Source organism: Stylophora pistillata, chromosome 4 (genome assembly GCF_964205215.1).
Source record: "Stylophora pistillata chromosome 4, jaStyPist1.2, whole genome shotgun sequence".
Taxonomy (NCBI): Eukaryota; Metazoa; Cnidaria; class Anthozoa; order Scleractinia; family Pocilloporidae; genus Stylophora; species Stylophora pistillata.
Window position 1 is genome coordinate 19,547,122 of NC_142522.1, and position 17,907 is coordinate 19,565,028.

Sequence of the window (17,907 nt, forward strand, 5' to 3'; positions counted from 1 at the left end):
TTGTATTGCTGAGTTTGTTCTTTCATAAAAATAATCCATATTATATGGGTTTATGTCTTGCAGGGCACTTGAGGAAGAAGTTTTCAGCACTGCAATGTCTTTAGCTGAACGTTATGATGTGTCCAAATGGGAGATGTTTATGACACATTTGGAAAGTCTCTTCTTGGACAGCAAGTATGTCAAAATGGAATGTTTTGGAAATCAAATTGTGAACATGGTTACTTCTTAAATAACTTGGTAAGTACAGTTAGTTGATGTATTGCTAAGCACCTTCAATTTTTTTTCAGCTTGTCAACAAAAGAGATTCAAGAAAGAGTTAACAAACTTGAAATCATGAACACCTTACTTCAGGATCCAAGCAAAGTGAGTGTCTGTTTACATGTGACTTTATTTCAACGTTAAGTAGTGTTTTTCAAGGGAGTGGGTCATGGAATTTAAGGTAAGTCTGTTAATTGCCATTTATTGTTGGCTCTAAACCTCAAGGGCTGGTTGGCTGAGGCTCACTGCTTGCATAAAACCATGGTTTTGGTTAGACTTTGAATAAATAACAAGCCTCAAATGTTTAGAATGGCATCTAGTCTCTCACTGCTGGCAAAATCACAGCTCATGGCAAACAAATTAGGATGATTTGGTGACACTTTCAGTGGTTCCTTTTCACATATTTGATTAGGTTAAGTAATTTTTAAGGGTGCCTGAGTACATACCTCTTATTAACTGAGTTCTAGGTCCATACCGTAAGTAACAGAATAAGTTTTTTCCGCTTGGATTTTTGACCCATGTGCGAAAAGAGCACTGGCCATAAAACCAAGCAGAAAAAATGAGGCTCTGCAGCTTACAGTTTGGAGAGAGAAAACCAGGTTAGTAGGAAATTTCTTATACCTCTGGGTTCAATAAGAGGGGGAAGATTTCAATTAAAAAAAACTTTTAAATTAACAGGGCTGTACAGTGAAATACAGCCAGTTAAACTGACAAATTGCCACACTTGTACTAAATGAGAGTTATAATAAATTAGTGTTTTATAGACTATCCCAATTTAGCCTCTTGTTACTGTAGATTTGTTTGGCTGCTACATTTCTGCTGATTCTCACTTGAATTTTAACCTGTTATTGAGAAGTACATGTTAGCGTGCCAATGAATAGCCGATTAAAGCAAAATCTTGCAACCTAAATTTGTCAATGCCTTATTTGTCTCTAAGGTACTGGAACGAATGCAAGAGAATGTGTATGTGACAATTGATGGCACCAAACAAGCTAGGTTGATTTACTACTATATGTTGCTTGAACAATGTGAGGAGAAAGATAACACCTTAAAGGTAAGTTGCTTGGCACCACTTTTTAGCAGAGTTCCCTTAGTTTTTGCTGGTCTCTTCCTGTAAACATTATATCTATAGTGTAACCCTGAACAGAATGCTTTACAGAACTGAGGTGATCTTTTTAAATAATTATCAACTATGTCAGTGCATCACATTAAAAAAAAAAAAAAAAAAAAACTGAGGATGACAATGATTTAGCATTCTGTTGTAGTTTAGTTATTTCATGATTGTGAAGTTTTTTTTGCACAGATCAGTTGAAATACTTTAATTATGTATTCCTCACTTAATTAACCCTTTCCATGCTGAAATCATTGGGCATATTCTCCATACTGTTCTCTATACTTTTCCCAAGGTACTAACAAGGAGAATTTGTTTAACAATTAACATTGTCTGGTTGCAGGATAAGATAGATGCTCAGACTCATCTCAGAATACTGAAGAAAATAAAATCTGCTGCCCCTGGTAAGCATGTTCCTTTTTATCATTGGGCCATTTTGCATTGATAATCTCTCTGGCTAAAGAAAGTAGACACAGTGTTGTGATTAATGTGAGTAATTAATTAAAAATAAAATTTACATAAAAACCCAGGAAATGTGGATCTAGGATGACAAGGTAAGTAGACCTCCTAGGGCTAATTTGGCTTGTGAGGTTAAGCATGTTGATGAATTTTTACCCCCCCCCCCCCCCTTCAATTCTTCCTGACAGTTTGCAGTTACTATCAATACTCCTAGTTTGAAGAAAGAGGGGGTAGGGGAGGGGGGGGAATTTGTACTGTAAGACTGAAGTGTCTTAGAACAAAACACAAGGACCTGTTCAGGGCATGAACTTGCTACTTTCATTCTGTGGCACACCATATTGATGAGTCCACCACATTTCCTGCTTTGAGTGAGTGCTGCACCCACTAGACACCAGTTCCACAGTAATTTATTTGTTTTCACAGGTCTGGATTATAAAAAACTCACCACAGTAGACTCACCTCTTCAGGTGCTAAAGCCTGTGCTGACAGAAGCCAATTTTAATTTGTTGGCAAAGCTAGCAACAAAGATCCCTACCAAGGCAAGTCTTGTTTCCTCAGAATGGAGTAATAGGGAATTAAGCTTCTGATAAGTGTTCTTTTGCCTAAACCAATTTTTCTCTTTACATGTGATCTCTATTATGGAGTGTGCATAAATGTTTGGTTGTTTATTACATGAGCATGTGTGTGTAGTGTTCATTTAAGCTTTCTTATATAGCCTATTAACTAGATGTTGGTGATAAAAGTAATAAACTCACATGTATAATGTTCAAAGCTGATTGTTTAAGGTTCTGCTCTCCATTGGGAACTCATTTACTTTGACAAAGTGATTTAACTTCGTGAACTTTAAGCTTACAATTATGTACTTTCTAAGTTTTTTTATTTGGAAAATAATAATTTCTTTTTATTAACCACTTCACTCCTCTTAAGCACTAGGAAACATTATGTGTTGGAAATTGTTGCAAGAAAAGCTTAAGTTTAATTCTTTCACTATTAATGAAATCTTATTATTACAGGATGGTAGCTCTCTAGAATCTTCAAGTGTGTACAGAGTCTATGTAGAGAAACTCTTTTGGGAAGGAGAGCAGAAGGCTAAAGAAAGTGAAGCAGATCAACCAGTATGTGCTTAAGAATTAAAAACAAAAAAAAACCTCATTCCTTGAGTAGAGTCATCCTTCAAATCCTTCACTTCAGTGAATGACCAAAATGAAATCTCACCTTACAATATCCAGCTCAAGTAGAGAGGTGCTGACAATAAACAGTTATATCAACCAAGTGATAATGTTCCTTCAGTCTAGACCAAATTCTCATGCCTAAAATTGAAAAAAATATATGGCAGACAATTCGGAAATTTTATATTTACTAATAGATCTTCCTAGTAAACAAATTTTTCCATCAGTTGTCTAACATTAACATACTACTGAAAATAAAAATTTGGATTTGGGTCAACTGACCATAAAATGACTGCAAAATGTATGTTAATTAACACTTTACACCCCAACATCAATATGCATATTCTCCATACCGTTCTCTATAAATTTCCTGAGCTGCTGACAAGGAGAATTTGTATGACATTCATGAGTTTCACTAGTTGGTGATCATGACCTTAAAGTGTGATTCAGGGGTGATGTTGTTAGAAGATATTAAATACAAATCACTCTTAGGGAATAAGAGTTATTCGGGTTTGATTGAGGCTAGCTTTACTGTGTTGAATGTTCTTAATTTAATTTGTGGCAGGTTGACTGGTCTCAGCGTTATGATATATGTCACAAACAGCTACCTCGCCTTTCGGCTCAAGGCATTCAACAGTTTGTTGATTCTATAACATTCAGTGAGTTAGCTGTGGACACCATACCAGTTGAGAACAGGGTAGAAATTGTGAACAGAGCCTTGAGATTTGTTCGACAACAAGATGCTGCCCTGAAGAAAAAGGGAATCAGTGATACCCAGGATGAAAGGTACTGTGTATTGTTGCATTGAAAAGAGGCTCAGATTTCTCTGACACTGCTAGGGAATATGGTGGCATGGTCGTTTTTATAGCAGTTTTATAACTAAACATTGCAGTCTTCATTATTGTACAGACCAAAAAAGATATCGAAAAAGGTTTTATTCTCTTTTAGCCTTGAAGAGGCATGTTAAGTAATTGATTTCAAACTGATGTATGTCATTTTTTTATTGTAGTGGTCTGGGGCAGAATGTTTCCTTTGGGCAAGTCATAAACCATTTGGAACAGTCTTGTAGACACCTGGAGTCCCTTGCCGATCCCCTTATTTATGAATTGACAGAACATGACGAGGTTTGTTGCCTTCTAATACATGTATATTTTGTTCAAACATTCAGATTTAGTGATGAAAATAGCCAGATGAGTATTTACAGTTCGAATTGCCAGCAAACTTTATTCTAATATGACTACATTTTACAAGTACATATACATCTACATTTTGAAATGCATCAGTTGATTTTGTAGTAATATTTTTTTCAGTCAACTAACAGAGAAGTCAAGTCATGTAGCTAAGATATTTGATTGGCTTTTGAAAACTGTCATCTTCAAGTTTGATTATTTATTTATTTCCCATTTATTTGTGAATGTTTAGTTTTAAATCTATTAAGGTACTTTTTCTCCAGAAATGTGATGATTGCGTTGGTAACATATTGCCAATAGGAACTTCTAGCATGACAGTTACCACATTGTGGGGATTTATTTTTTAAATTTATTTATTTCTATGACAACAGGTGTTTTTAAAATATGTTTTAGGTTTCCTTCATGTTTTCATAAAAAGTTTGCGATCTGGGCCTATTTCCTTGCAGGAGATGGGTACAAGCTATGCTCGACTGTTTGCACTGTCCCGATCTGAACCACTTGAGATCTGTGAGCTAGTGTCACTTATGCTGATTGGAGGTGCATCTTTGGACATGATCAATGAGCTCCTTTTGCTAGCCTCTCGCCAAAAACCACAGACAGGAAGGGTGGGAAAAGCAGTACAGCAAACCCTTAAAGTTGTGCTGGAATCTTTCAGGTTAGTTTTTCAGATTATAATAGAACAGTAACAGGGGCAGATCACCTATCAGTTATGTCATATTTTAGTGTTGCAGTCTTCAAAATCCACCCTGAGTAAGGATATGTTTAGCACACATCACAGAGTCTATTATAAGACTTTTGCTAACCTCCCACCGACACAGCTCCACAGTTTCCTTTGGAACCCTCTTTATTCATTTAATAAATAATTTACATGTTCACTAAGAAAGTGACTTCTCTTAAGGTTATATAGGGTGGTTGTCTAATTTGGTGTGATTCTATTTTTCATTTTTAGTGAAACAACAAAATCTTCTCATCCCTGGCTTGGCAACAAGAGACCCATTGATGTTTTAAGGACAATTCTTCAGACAGTAAGCATACATGTTGAAAAGGGAGGAACAATGACCAATCAAGAGGATGTATTGGAGTGTTTACGACCTTTCTGTGCAGATGTAGCTGTGCCTGCTGCAATAAAGACTGAAGTTCTTCAGTTAATGGAAGAGTCCTTTGACCTCAGCGGAGAAGACACATTTCTTTTGATATTTTATCAAACTGATGCCATTGTGTCATCAACATGGAACAGAAAGGTAGCCTATGCCATTGAAGATTTTATGAGTAAATTTGCTCATTTATTTGTTTATTCATTTCTTGGAATTTGTTGGCCCATTTCACTCGTACCCTCACAGCACTCTACATCATGAGCTAAGTATGTGCAGCCCAGTTACCTAGTTAACACCATTTGTCTACAATATTGTTAGTTTTCCTGTGACTTGTCATCTGTTAATGCATTACTACTGTTTTGTTTACAAGCGATAAATTGTTCTTCTGCAATTAAAGTCATTGCAAAAAAAGTCCTAAAACATCAAGGCTTCAATGGGAAATGAACCTCTGTCTCCCAGATACTGGGTGGGTGCCACCCCCAACTGAGTTATGGAGCCACTTTTTGGGAGTTGTGAAAACTTTAACAGCTTTTTTGTTCTCTTCAAAGGAATCCAATCACAAATATTATGTCTGAAATGCAGATGGAATATTGTTTGGATAAAAAAGTGAGGAATTAAACTTCAAAGATTACCATACAAAAGACCTCTTTATTTCACTCCACAGTTCAAAGTTTCTGCCCCTAAAATGGTTGTTGGGAAAACAACAAAGAAGGCACTGTAAACCACACTAAAGCATCACATGCAAAATGTCACCTGATCAGTAAATTTAGCTGACTGATTTTGATTTCTTATTTTATGTGTCTCTATACAGCTTATACTGGAAGACATTGATAGTGATACTAAGAGGCACCGACTGTTTGAGATTCTTTTGAGTGAAAGCCTCTCTCTCTCACAGCTGCTTTGTTTGGGAACCCTCTTGCAGATATGGCCTGTTCTTGCAGCTACAGAACTCAAGTAAGTGGTCAGTCTGAGGTCCTTTGACATGTTTTTTTTTTTATTTTCAATAAGCTGTGTATGTCTTGCAATAACTTTTTTTTTTTAATTTTCATTTTCAGTGAGGAACCATCAGCAAACCCTTGGGTGCAACTAATGGACAAAATTATTCGATGTCATGGTGATGGAGAGAGTGTGATTGACATGTTAAAACAGCTCTGCCGTACAACAAGTCTCACCATAGAGGTAAAGCTTTAGATGTTTGGGTGCAAAAACATTTCACTCAAATTTACTTCCTTTCTTGGGAACCATGTTCAGTGGTATTGCCACACAGCTCAGTGTGAATTACCATACTTCTCTTCAAATAAGCACCTATGCTCTAATAAGCCCCCACCCCCGCCCCCAAATAACAGCCCCTCCCCTTCCCTCCTCCATCACTTTCCAAAATAGCAGGGGAGACAAGCAACTCGTTTTTATGCCACTTTCTTCTTCAGTGGAATCAAACTTTGACTACAGTGGAATCAGTACAGGAGGATTGTTTCTCTTCTGTTCCAAGTTATTTCTATCACCATGTAATTGTAGAGTTCTTATGTTCCTATGCACAACATATGTTCTTTCAATTTTTAGTCCCATTGCTCCAATATCTTAATCACCCCTCCCCCCCCCCCCTTCCCGTCACTTCTTTGATTATGTGCCTTCCTTCCAATCCATAAGCACCCATTCTTTGGCCAAAATTTTAAAGAAGCATCATAGCACTTACTTGAGGATAATACAAAATTGAGGAAACTTTGTGTAGCAATTTGTTTTTGCTTATTGAAGTGCAATTTTATTTTCAGTGCTGCTCTCATGTGTACAATTTGATGTTGCTTAAGTGCAAAACCCTCTATGCATTGAAATTTGCCTTGGTTTCAAAGATGGAAGCTATGCATCACCTTGCATTAGAAAACATGAAGAGTCTCAAGGTAAAAATGAACAGTAAACGTATTTCATTCAAGACATGATTGATGAGAACTAAAATAACTTTTAGGAGTTTTTCTTTTGATAATGAAAGATTTTACTTACTTCAATGCATGAATTTTTTTTATTTTACAAATGATTTCATTTTCAATTTTGCAAACTTCCCTGCTCATAACTATTTTGGCCTTCACATTTGCCTTACACCTCTATGAAATCCCATTAAAAAACAACCACCTGTATGCCCTATTACACATGCACTTTAGTGAAGTCAAAACCAAGGCTTAAATTTTGAATCTCAAGACACACCAATCCTGCTGTTTGAACTATGTCCATGGGACAACCAGTGCTCACTCAGGGCAGGGCAACTATTTAGTTTTTGGTTTTATGCCTCTAAAGATGTTTTTACTGCCCACTGTATCACTTCTAATTTTGCCCCTACACTGTAACAAAACCCCCAGCTCAAAATGTTAGTCCTAATTAAAAATTTACTTTTTCTTCGGACTGGTGTTACCTGCCTTTCAAATTCTTGTAAGATATTTTTCCTTTTTTTAGCCCCTTCCATCCTGCTTCACCCCACCTATTTCCAATAGTTTGGCTTTCAGTTCTGGAGATACTGTGACGTCTTTGTTTACCACAGAATGAAAGATTTGCGAGTGGTATAATTATTTAGTTGCCTAGCACTTTGGTATGTTTTAGATTGAATGTAACTGCAATGGATTTCTACTAACAATGGCTTGGAAATAGGTTATGCCAGAAGCTTAGGTCATTAGCTTCTGGTAATGCTTTCAGCAGAGCATAAGAAAAGCTCCCAATTGGAAATCTCTTCCTCCTCATTATAAATTAACCTAAACCTTAGTGCTGTTATCTTTGCAGGCCAACTCAAATTCCTATGATGATGAACTCCTGGAACTCATTATTTCTCTTGGCCTAACAGCAGATGTTGCAAAAACACCCTTCCTAACCTCTCTGATCAGCTATGTTACCAGCCACCCTGATGGACCTGTGGACACTGAGGCAGTTGAAGCGACAACTGAATTATCTCATGCAGGTGCACGAGTCAAACTGGTTGCCTCCCAGTTACAGGCCGCAGGCCACTGGGGTGAGGCAGGAACATTAATGTTGAATTATCACGGAACACATCCAGCTTTGAGGACCTTTGATAGTGCACTGGGTGCCTTGTCAAGATGGCTCAGAAGATAAAAATGTTCCACTATGCCATCGACCTTTGCATGTGTTATCAAGAACTAATCTGGGTTTGAACTCTTCTTGTGCTGAAGCAAATTATTTAAATTAGGAATTGAGCTTCATGAAGAGTTCCAGAAAAAGCACCGTGATGGTAATTTTTTGTTAGGATGTCTTTGGATGTATTAGGGGTGGGAACTAACTCTTTGGAGGGGTGTGAGGTACAAGCAGGCTAAGTCTGCAAGAAGTGCAATTTCAATTTGGCTGCATGTATCGATATCAATAACCAGTTTATCTGTAAAGGCTTAACTGCCACAGAGATAGCTCTGCCAACTGAGCTGCTCCTTTAAGGCCATTAAAAATTTGCTTGAGTCTTGTAGTGCAATCTTTTTCCTTGATAACTGCAGTTCTGCTTAGTCTGGCCTACATGTAGTGGCAATATTCTGATGTGAACCAAAAAGAATATGTTGGAATTTAACAAAAGTCACTATTAATAATAATTATGTTAGTCTTCCACAAGACCAAAATACAAGTCTGGAATGATCATGGAATTTTAAATTGATTGATGGATGTTTGCCTGTAAAGCATTAAATTATTGGTTTCTGTCAAACTGTGTGATCTCATCTCTTGGTAGAAAATGAAATGATTTTCATTGTTGACTTGTTGCTTTCAGGGTCAGTGTCCTCCCAATGGACAAAACATGTTTCACCGCATAACATCCATTTTGAATTCTTACAAATAAAAAGCTTGATTTTTTTACATCCAAACTCATGTTAAATGTGTTAAATGTGTAAGAACACAGCTTTCATCTCAAAGAACTCAACATGGCCACAGTGTCACGAACGTCTTTTCCATTCATAATAGAAACTGAAAGTGACCTTGCCTTGTATTATGCACTCAGCCAGTTTGAAATTACATTCCTGATTACTCCCAGAATTGAACCCCATTCAGCCCTAAATCCATCAATAAGTGAAGTGGTGTTGAGAAGCAGAATGCTTCAGGGAAAGGATGAAGAAGAGTTCTCAACCACTCTTGCAAGATGGCTTATTATCAGTGATGTCTCAAAGAATTGTTTTCATGTAGAAGACAAGCATTGATAACCTGTTTCCATTGCCTGTTTTCTCAGTGAAAAGAGAAGAAAAGTAAGAAATTCAAACTGTTCAGAGACCTTTATCCATAAGTGTTGGTAAAAGTGAAGTAAAAAAGTTTCACCATTTAGCAACTCCATACAACATACAAACTTTGTATACATAGATTAAAGGACAGTAAGCTGCATATTTAATAATTGAGGGCTTGAGTTGGGCAAATTACAATTATAAAGATGATCAAATGCTATTACTCCACAAGTAACCTTTGGTTCTTCTCACCATTTAAAATAAACTACTTATATATTCAAAATTTCTCAATTTTCAATATATTCCTGACTGTTGTCTCTTCTTTTTTTTAAATGACAAATACCATGAATAAATTGTAGCATTCTGAAAATGTTTTCAAACATAATTAAATGCAGATTATCTTCTGGTTGTTATTGTTTTTGTTAAGTAATTCTGTAAATATTCCTTTTAGGATACTTTTTTTCAAGTGAAGAGAAATGAATTCTTTCATTACTATTAATATCACTTACTGAAAGTCTTTCAAAGACTTCAACGGAATGACTGTTAGTTGATATGAGTTTAAAAAAAACCCATAATAATTTTGTCTGAAATGATTGTGTATGAATTGTGATCATTATTGTACAAACTGATGCACAGCCTTCCTGGATGTTTTCTTGTGTTGGGACTATTTACTAGTCTTCACTGGCAAAACGTTTAGTTAAAACATCCTGCAGGATAATCCATTCTAAGTTCAAACATTTAAAGGTTCTTTGTGTAGCATTGAGCGTGTTCTAAATGAAAGTTTATAAAAGTATGCTAGATCTGACTGGAATTTATCCATCTTCACTGGAAATACACTCCTCAACAATCTTCTTTAGATTTGGGTTCTCCATTGCTGCTGCTATGCGTTCCTTATCATTTATCTGCTTGTTGACTGAGGAGATAAAATATTTTACAAATAATATATCTTACTGCATGGAGAAGTTAAAGGGATGAAACAACATCTGGGAGATAAAAGTAACTTGAGGTAACTAAGTAAACATTCTCATAGCTTAAATAAGACTGGCAACCAGACATAAAAGTGACTACAAGTACTTTCCCAAAATAAAATAAAAAATAAAGAAGGAATATAATTTTAACCTGAAGAGATATTTGTTTAAAAAATGTTGGTACAATACATTAATTTGTTTATACGGCTGATGTCTGCATTTTCCAATAATTTACTTCACACAATGGCTAACATTATACATGTATTAATATCTATTTAAAACATACTTTCATTCTCTGTTGAATGAGTTCCCTTGGAAAGGAAGATGTCAAGCTGCACAGACGAAAAAAGCATTTTTGAAATACATAATCAGAATTTGAACTACTGACAATTTACTCTTAAGAACTTACTCATCTTTTGGATGGTAGGCATAAAATATCAAGTTTATTTTATAACCTTAGACTTGACCCAACAAAATGAATAGGAAATAATAATACAAGGGTGCCTGTGAATATGGAATTTATCCTTTGGTGTTCAGCTCAATTTCTTCCCCATTTGCTGCATTGACTCATGTGATATTTTGTTGAACACTTGAAGAGAAATTCCATACCTACAAAACCATGTATTATTTTGCTTATTGCTTATTGATCGTGTTCCTCAACTCTCACTCAAAGAGGAGCTCAATGAACAACCCACCCTCCATGAACTGAGTGTAGTCATAAATCAACTCAAGAGTTGCAAAGCAGCAGGAGTTGATGACATTCCACCAGAAATCTGGAAGAATGGGGGTCCGGCGCTCCTTAACAAACTTCACGTTCTCCTCATCTGGGAGCAGCTGGGAGCAGGGCAAGCTGCCACAAGATCTTTGTGATGCTACTATCATAACCCTGTACAAGAACAAGGGTGTAAAGTCTGAGTGCTCCAATTATCGAGGCATCACACTACTCTCCGTCGCTGGCAAAATACTTTCCAGGATCCTGCTTAACAGGCTCGTACCAACCATCGCCGAAGAAAATATCCCCGAGAGCCAGTGTGGCTTCAGAGCCAATAGAGGCATGACAGACATAGTGTTTGTCCTCCGCCAACTCCAGGAATAGTGCCGTGAACAAAACAAAGGACTCTATGTCACTTTAGTTGACCTTACAAAAGCCTTTGACAGTGTGAGTAGGTCTGGTCTATGGCTTATTCTCAAACGTCTTGGCTGTCCTCTCAAATTTCTACAGATGGTTATCCAGCTGTATGAGAACCAACGCAGCCAGGTCAGACTCAATGGTGACCTTTGCAAACCCTTTCCTATCTCCAACGGCGTGAAGCAGGGTTGTGTCCTGGCACCGACCCTCTTCAGCATATTCTTCAGCATATTCTTCAGCATATTCTTCAGCATGATGCTTAAGCAAGCTACTGTGGACTTGGATGTTGACGAAGGGGTGTACATCAGGTACCATCTGGATGGTAGCCTCTTCAATCTACGGTGACTCCGTGCTCACAAATAGATCCAGGAGAGGCTGATACGAAATCTTCTCTTTGCAGACGATGCTGGCTTTGTTGCTCACACTGAGCGAGCTCTTCAGCGTATTACATCATGCTTTGCAGATGGCTCACAGCTGTTTGGCCTTGAGGTCAGCCTCAAAAGGACAGAGGTCCTTCACCAGCCTGCCCCTCAGGTAGAATACCGCCCTCCCCACATCAGCATAGGCAACACAGAACTGAAATCAGTCCAGCAGTTTACCGACTTGGGTTGCACCATCTCATCCAACGCTAAGATGGACAAGGAAATAGACAACAGACCACTGCCTACCTAAGAATGTCATGTACTGTGAACTCTCAACCGGACATCGTGAGAGAGGAGCTCCAAAGAAGAGGTTCAAGGACAGCCTAAAGAAGTCACTCAGCACCTGCAACGTTGACCACAAAGAGTGGTCTGACCTGGCTACAGACCGTGGTACCTGGCGCCACACAATCAACCAAGCCACTGCTCAATTTGAGAAGGATAGACGTGAGGTACTTAAAGACAAGCATCAGAGGAGGAAAGCCCATGCCGCCTCCACCTTCACTCCTGACACCACCTTGCTCTGCAGATACTGCCCGCGGATCTGCCTTTCCTGCATCGGTCTGGTCAGCCACAAATGTGCCTGCAGCCGATGTCAACGTGGACAACCTTTTTAATTTTCGCTCGTGAAGTCAAGCCAACATAAACAGCATAGACCTTTACTGAAAGGAAAATTCAACAAATGACCTTGAACTGGGAATGCTGAATGCTTTGCTATTTATTCATCAAATGGATAGAGTGGCACAAAAGGCAAGTGACATGAAAGCAGCTGATTGGCGATATCAGCCACTTGTAAAAAATTATCATAATTTTTGTGTGTGCAGTTAGAGCTTTCTTCAACGTTTGAAACACCCCAGTTTATACAATAAAAAATTGTATTTGGCAGAGTCGCATCACTGAATAAAATCTCACATTTTGATTAACAAAATAAAATAAATAAATAAATATGTAAATTGAAGCTCCCCCTTTAGCACTTTTCAGCCACAATGTAAACTAACTAAGTGCTTAAAAATCCCCACTGGCAGGAGGCAGAACTGTGGGCTATTTACAGAGCGCAGCCGAGGAGTTGAACCAGGGGCAACCAAAAACAAATCCAGTGACTGGCAGAGTGGAGGACTTGAACCTGGGACACCGGATTACAAGTCCAGCACCTTAACCACTCAGCCATGCCGCCTCCACAAAGTGAGGTATTTAGCTTGGAATTGCAAGTCGAAAACAAGGCTAAGTGATATTGTTTCACATCTACGTATACATAACAACTATAAGTAATGCTGTTTTCTTTTTTTTCTTATTTTTATTCAATCATGTGATTCAAGGAAAATCCATTACTTGACTCATGAATTCCGCATTCAATTGCACTCAAAAACCAATATCACACTCATCACTTCACGATTTGTGTAATATCAGTTTTGCAATTTAATGCGGAATTCCCTCGTCAAATAATGAATTTTCCCAAAGTATACTTCACATTGATAGGACACTCTCCTTCCTTTGATGTCCTCTTTTCTTGCAATTGTGTCTTGAAGTTTATTAATTTATAAAATGTGATCAACCAATAAGGAGAATCTAAGCAGAGCGAAGTAATATTACATTGATTAGTAGTTTTTATTCCCAGCTTTTCGTTGAATTTTTTGAATTAATGATTTTGCCTCATTTAACACTTTCTTATGTTGAAATAACACTATGAAGGTCACATAATTAACTAAGATATGTTGGGCAAAGGGTTGTTTTGGTCACATGTTTTCATCACTACCTCTCTTCTGCTATAATTACAAAAACAAGATTTAGCAAAGCTCACCTTAAACTTGTAAGGTAATGAACGCTCCAATTTAACCCTCAAACATAGTCCTGTCAAAGAACAGTGGCTGATTATTAGTCTTGCCATGGCAACCTCCAGGGTCAAATTAATAGTACATTTTAAGACAATGTTTGGAAGGTTAGGTTACTCCTTAATAGTCAGTGTAATAATTGCAAATTATGCTTAAATAATGGTGGATTGAACAATAAATTCCATGTTGCTGTTTGTCTGTTCTGAAATACACTGTAGAGCACAGATGACATCAAAATGTGCTGAGAACAAAAAAGTAGTATCAAGGCATAGCAACATGGAATCTAATTGTTCAATACAAAAAAAAAAAAGAAAGAAAATAAAAGATGCCATTAAAACTCAATGATGATGTCATCTATGCATTTGTCCTTCTAAAAATCATAAGTGATACCAATCAAAATCATTTAGGATTCTCCTAGTTAATATATGAATAAAATTTTATCATTTCTGGAGCATACTTCTTCACCCCGTAACCCATCTTACCATGGGAGAGGAATCATATAGCTGATATGCACAACAAAATTCAAGAGTGGGTAACTCACCGATGAGGGTTGCAAGGGAACAGTGGGGAACAGTGGGTTTGAATTCTATTTGTATGCTATATTCATCATCTCCAAACTTGTTAATTCGGATATATTCTTCTTCAATGACATTCAGCTCCTCCAGAGTTTGAGGTAACTCAGGGTCCTGTATCAAGAAAAGAAATATATACAGTAACTACTTAATAATTATCACTGAAGCAGCAATGAGTCTTGAACCAGTAATATATATATGCTCCAATTGATTCCCAACTTTAAATGAGCAACCTGCTTGGAACAGGACCACTGATAATGTTAACTGTTTACTACCTACAAGTGATAACCATGAAACTTCTCCATATAATATCCATACAGTACCCAGCAAACAGGTAATGGAAGTACTCAAACTTATCCAGTAAAAGTTATCCTGATCTAATATCATATTCTCATAACTAATTTACAAGGAAACATGTAGCAGCTAGAAGGGAGGGCAAACAATCAGATCTTGAGAGTTAAGGGTTAAATGAGGGTACCGTTCCATAATGCTCATTGTCTTTCTTTCATCAAAAGTGTGAGAGAATTTGCATGGCAACCTAGTCAAATCTAAAAAGCCCCAATTTCCAATCATTATGATTTTTCAAAAATTTCTTTAGATGGTTGAAGAGTTCCAATACAACACCCTCTTTAGTACTCTCCCTGATATCATCCAAGTTTGGGTAAGTGTGATCACTTGCAAAGACATTTCTTTACAACAATTGCTTCAAGCTTAATTTACCCTGCACATTTTGAGAAAACCAGTCCGTCGAGGCTAAGTATTAACTAGTTTCCTTAATAGAGATGAGAGATAGAAGGCCTGAGCTGGTGCAAAATGCAAAATTGGAGTTTTGATACAGCAGAATGATGCCCTCTGGCAAGAGTCGGGTAGATATCAGTCTCTCTTCAGGAGAAAATGAATTGCTGTTTTACCAGCTGGTTATCTGACTGATACAAGGAAGAAACAGTATATAAACCCTTTGACTCCTATGAGTGATCAAGACTAAAATAATTTCTCCTTACAATATGAATACAACATCAACCAAACAGGTAATAAATAGAATAAAGAAAAATATCACTTGGGCAATTGTTAGTTGATCCAGTACCAAATTCTTCCCACTAACACCATAAGAATTGTATGGCAGACAGTAAGGAGAATTACTGATATGATCTTGGGAGAAAAAAGGGTTAAGCAACTAGTTCCTCATTCACCCAAAGGAAGCTGACCAGATGCATCTCAAGAGCCTTGTGTTCTGTAGCTGATTCACAGATTCAAAGGCTAAATGGTGGTCTGTAAGTCTGTTGATCTGGATCAGTGAGAGAGGGTAGGTATTTTGCCTCAAATTAATTAAATTTTATTTCATATGAAGTATTATATCAGTCACTGTTTTCTACTCACCCTAACATCCTTTATAATATCTAAAACGAAAAAGATAACAGATTAGTTGCAAGAAGTTGAATATTAAGTTCAAGTGAACTGTTTACTGAGTAAACAGGGAAAAAAAAACTTATCCGTTGTTTGCCTCACTTTTGCAAGCCCTCAATATGCGAAATCGATTTTTTTGTTTTGCTTGTTTTTTGCTTTGTTTTTTGTTCAAATACAGGGAAGTGTTATGAATTCTGTTTCCTTAGCCATTTCACCCCCAAGATATCAATATCGAGTAATCTATTCATTGTAATTCATCGCATAATTTTAGATCTTAGAATATTGCAGGTCATCAAACTATATCCTAGCGGATAAATTTTTCTCTTCTCATCACCTTTCATCTTTAAAACGTGTTAAATTTGTGGAGATATTCATGCTCGCTAAATCCTGGGAATCAAAGGGTTTTAAGCCTCTTCTCCCCGTCGTTTCATAAAAAAAATTATTTTGCATGGCTAAGGTCACGAACAGATAATTTGAATCGTGCTGTATAAGTTTGTTTGTCTCGTATTGAGCATATTTTATAATAGAGGAAGCACAGTTAACAAACATATTACCAAAGATTTCCTGAACAAGTTCCAGGTTATCTGTATCACCCTCAGAGTCCCCAGCATGACTCAGGTTTTCAGACATTACAGTGCTTACAAATTCGCCGCCATCTTGAATTTATTGCCTCCGTAACGAAGACTGGGGCCAATATATTATCCAGGGTTACCACGACCTACTTACCTTACCACTGGTAACTCCGCTGGTGAGAATCATTCCAGATACAGTAGAGAAATAATGAAATGAATAAATGAATATTGGAGAATAAATACTCATGGAGTGGGCGAGGAATCTCCTTTATCTCACAGACCTATCAACCCTAACTGTTCTGCCTGGAGACTCCCGATTTTTTTTTTTCCCAGCGAAGAACTGAAATCTCCCAGTTCAACTGAGAAACCCCAAACTGATTTTAAGTATAAAATAAAGCTGACGACGAAAGGCTTTTCAGTATAGTGCGCCTTTGGGCACATATCCAGTCAATTTTATTCTCGAGGGTTGGCAGCTCTGATCTCAACAGAGACAGAGAGGATCAGAAGGAATCGGATGGTCATAAGTTCTGCACCGGGCTAAAGCGCCATGAAGTGACATCATCTCTTAGCTCCTGCCTGTATGCGTGGCTAGAAAATCTCCATGTGGGCTCTCACTGCTAATCTCACCCACCAATGAAAATTTCTGCGAAATTATGCACAAAAGAAACTGAAGCCCTAAGCGACCACCTTTATAGCACAGAAGACCACCCTTGGCTCTCGAGGAGACCCCCCTTCTCGGCGTATTCTATTGCGCAAGTCAACAGAAATCGGAGTAACCGAAGAAAAGTACTTGATTCTGCGTGAATTCTGGGAGGTAAATTTATGCACAAAAAACCTCAATATAGTACGTTGAATTGCATTGCATTTAAGTGTTAAGCTGTTTTTTCCGGCTTTCTTTCTTTTCTTTTTTTACTTAGCTTCATAACGTCGTTAAAAACGCTATTCCGGGTTGAATAATTCTTCAACTTTTAACTTTGTAGTGTCCCAAGCTGAATTCGGAAAGCCAAACACTAGCAACTGTGTTTCTTGATAGTCTCCAAGCAATCCCTAACTGGCTCAGTGGCAATCTCATCATTCGTGAAGTTGTTAAATATTCGTAACTGGTGAAGAGTACAAAAGTTCTCCCTACTTATGCCATTTTTTCACGTATTGAAATAATTTGTCTGAGAATAAGCTTTCTTTGGAGCCTTCCGTCGCCTTCAGCGAGTGTACAAGCAAATTCAAGCCTTTCGAGGCGATTTTTAAACGTTAAGTTTTCAAAGGTTTTTTATTTAGTCTACATTCCCACCCTACCGGACGTTTTTGAACAGCTCGGAACATCTGTTCGTTCATATTCGTTGTCTCCCAACCTCAAACATAAAGACCCACCACACATTTGAACACTATCTGACGGTAATCACCATTTTTTTTCTCAGACGTTTATGAAATGGTTTTCTGCTGAGTATACTTGACATCTCTCGACTTCAGGTCAATTTTCCTCCTCAGTTAGGAGGTTTTATGGCTTTATAACCTAAACTTTATTGCACATGTCTCAGCGTAAGTCCTT

At 37.5% G+C, this 17,907-nt stretch overlaps 2 protein-coding genes across 2 annotated transcripts in view; one reads left to right on the forward strand and one right to left on the reverse strand.

Annotated features, from left to right (window-relative positions):
• LOC111344158 (NBAS subunit of NRZ tethering complex) overlaps window positions 1-8,963 on the forward strand; it is a 48,985-nt gene extending 40,022 nt beyond the window's left edge. Inside the window, exons 50-63 of the mRNA XM_022951370.2 lie at window positions 64-174; window positions 288-363; window positions 1,196-1,312; window positions 1,713-1,773; window positions 2,252-2,367; window positions 2,842-2,943; window positions 3,563-3,783; window positions 4,007-4,121; window positions 4,634-4,842; window positions 5,137-5,428; window positions 6,093-6,235; window positions 6,337-6,460; window positions 7,051-7,176; window positions 8,045-8,963. Coding sequence (XP_022807105.2) covers window positions 64-174; window positions 288-363; window positions 1,196-1,312; window positions 1,713-1,773; window positions 2,252-2,367; window positions 2,842-2,943; window positions 3,563-3,783; window positions 4,007-4,121; window positions 4,634-4,842; window positions 5,137-5,428; window positions 6,093-6,235; window positions 6,337-6,460; window positions 7,051-7,176; window positions 8,045-8,371 — 2,140 coding nt within the window. The 3' untranslated portion in view covers window positions 8,372-8,963. The remainder of the gene's footprint in view (window positions 1-63; window positions 175-287; window positions 364-1,195; window positions 1,313-1,712; window positions 1,774-2,251; window positions 2,368-2,841; window positions 2,944-3,562; window positions 3,784-4,006; window positions 4,122-4,633; window positions 4,843-5,136; window positions 5,429-6,092; window positions 6,236-6,336; window positions 6,461-7,050; window positions 7,177-8,044) is intronic.
• A 544-nt stretch (window positions 8,964-9,507) lies between these two features.
• Window positions 9,508-16,491, reverse strand: LOC111344160 (cytosolic iron-sulfur assembly component 2A). The gene is made up of 6 exons (XM_022951371.2): window positions 16,344-16,491; window positions 15,763-15,782; window positions 14,355-14,499; window positions 13,783-13,832; window positions 10,723-10,768; window positions 9,508-10,381 (listed from the first exon to the last, which is right to left on the reverse strand). Exons 1-6 carry the CDS (start codon window positions 16,417-16,419, stop codon window positions 10,281-10,283), a joined length of 438 nt encoding a protein of 145 aa, XP_022807106.1. The 5' UTR covers window positions 16,420-16,491; the 3' UTR covers window positions 9,508-10,280.
• Window positions 16,492-17,907: the final 1,416 nt, after the last annotated feature.

Coding starts and splice junctions, on each gene's coding strand:
- LOC111344160 (XM_022951371.2), bottom strand. CDS start 16,419: ATGTCTGAAAACCTGAGTCATGCTGGGGACTCTGAGGGTGATACAGAT. Junction 14,500..15,762: donor ATATTATAAAGGATGTTAGG/GTGAGTAGAAAA, acceptor TTCTTGATACAG/GACCCTGAGTTACCTCAAAC. Junction 13,833..14,354: donor TTCCCTTGCAACCCTCATCG/GTGAGTTACCCA, acceptor GTTCTTTGACAG/GACTATGTTTGAGGGTTAAA.